Here is a 1571-nt window from a genome sequence, read left to right as displayed (position 1 = left end):
AGTGTTTAAAAATTTAATTTCTCGAAATACCACAGCTAAAGCTACAAACACTTGGTTAATTAATTGGACCTTTCAAGTCTATAAACATGCGATATTATTATAATCCAGCAGAACTGGTCAAAAACCTTATTTTTCTTCAGGTTGGAACTTGTAGATTTCTAAACATCTGATTGGATAGATACTTGTGTTTTTTGTTTATTATTCAACTGAAATTCCCTCCTGTTACTAACATAATTTCTCCTTTTACTAACCTACCTAGCATTTTATGGACTGAGCGCCGAGAAAGTTGTTTCCTGGAGTCGATTCTAGAGTGCGAATGTTTCGAGGATTCCCCAGACGATACTCTACTGAAGCGAGAGTTCCGCAACGTCAATCCTATCTTAACGTAAAGAATAATGATTAATGACATCGGAAGAATGAAGAAAGCAAAAATGGAGAACTGCAACAGGGGCAAGCTAACTTCATTATTTTCCATTGGAAGAGCACAGAAAGCTGATTCTTCTAGATTGTTTCCTGAACCCTTAGGATAATCCACGTAATTCACTTTGATAAAGATGGCAAAAGGCACTGCACTAATACATGACACAACCCATACAGACATGATTATTTTAATCGCTCTGGAAAGGGAAGAAAGAGTCTGGATACTTAGAGGGTGACATATAGCAATATAGCGTTCTGTGGTAAATGCCACAATTGTCAGTACTGAAGCGTAGCTTGTCATCTCCGCCACCATGGCTCGTAATTTGCACACTGTCTCTCCGAGTTGCCAAGGGTACTGCTGCCAGTAGAGTTTGAGATCGTTTGGAATTCCTGCAAAAGAAAAATACCTTAAATTTACGGAAATCATTTTAATACAGCGAACATTGAATCTCGCACCGTATGAGATGATTTTAACATACATTCTGTTAGAGTTTCGCATCTTATGGATTCATGTTGATATAATTATTAGAATCTTACACCACATGAAATGATTTTAACATACATTCTGGTAGAGTTTCGCATCCTATGGATTCATGTTGATATAATTATTAGAATTATACACCACATGAAATGATTTTAACATACATTCTGTTAGAGTTTCGCATCTTATGGATTCACGTTGATATAATTATTAGAATCTTGCACCACATGAAATACTTTTTAATGCACAGTCCTGCAGAATTTCACACCATATGGATTTGTGTTAATGTAGAATCCCGTAAGCTATGATATCTTGTTAATACCAGATGCTGGTAGAATCTTTAATCTTATTAACACTAGAGCCAATTAAAATTACGATTAACAAGGAGCTATTTAACCTATATAAAAGCCAGTGTGTGTCACATCACGCCACTCTTGATTTCTCGAAATAGGAGGAGTCAGAAAAGACAAAATGCATCTATCCAGATAGAATAGTTCGATTACTGTCTGCCCATTATGATTTTAGTGACGGGGATGCAAGGGGGCGGTGAGGGGTAGGTACCATAAAACCTTATAAGTGTAGTGAGTGTTAGTATAATAAGCCTAAAGTAAATGACATAGTGTGGGATAATCTAGTCTAGAGCCAAGTCCATAAAATCTATAATTGAGAG

At 36.3% G+C, this 1571-nt stretch overlaps 1 protein-coding gene across 1 annotated transcript in view; it reads right to left on the bottom strand.

Annotated features, from left to right (window-relative positions):
- Positions 1-1571, bottom strand: part of LOC106471934 (neuropeptides capa receptor-like) — a gene marked incomplete at its 3' end in the record, with an annotated part of 40840 nt that overhangs the window by 2111 nt on the left and 37158 nt on the right. Inside the window, exon 3 of the mRNA XM_013932557.2 lies at positions 256-810. Coding sequence (XP_013788011.1) covers positions 256-810 — 555 coding nt within the window. The remainder of the gene's footprint in view (positions 1-255; positions 811-1571) is intronic.

The sequence above is a fragment of the Limulus polyphemus genome, unplaced genomic scaffold (assembly GCF_000517525.1).
Source record: "Limulus polyphemus unplaced genomic scaffold, Limulus_polyphemus-2.1.2 Scaffold4971, whole genome shotgun sequence".
Lineage (NCBI taxonomy): Eukaryota > Metazoa > Arthropoda > Merostomata > Xiphosura > Limulidae > Limulus > Limulus polyphemus.
Note: the sequence above shows the minus strand (reverse complement) of the source record. Positions and strands in the feature narration are given on the sequence as shown.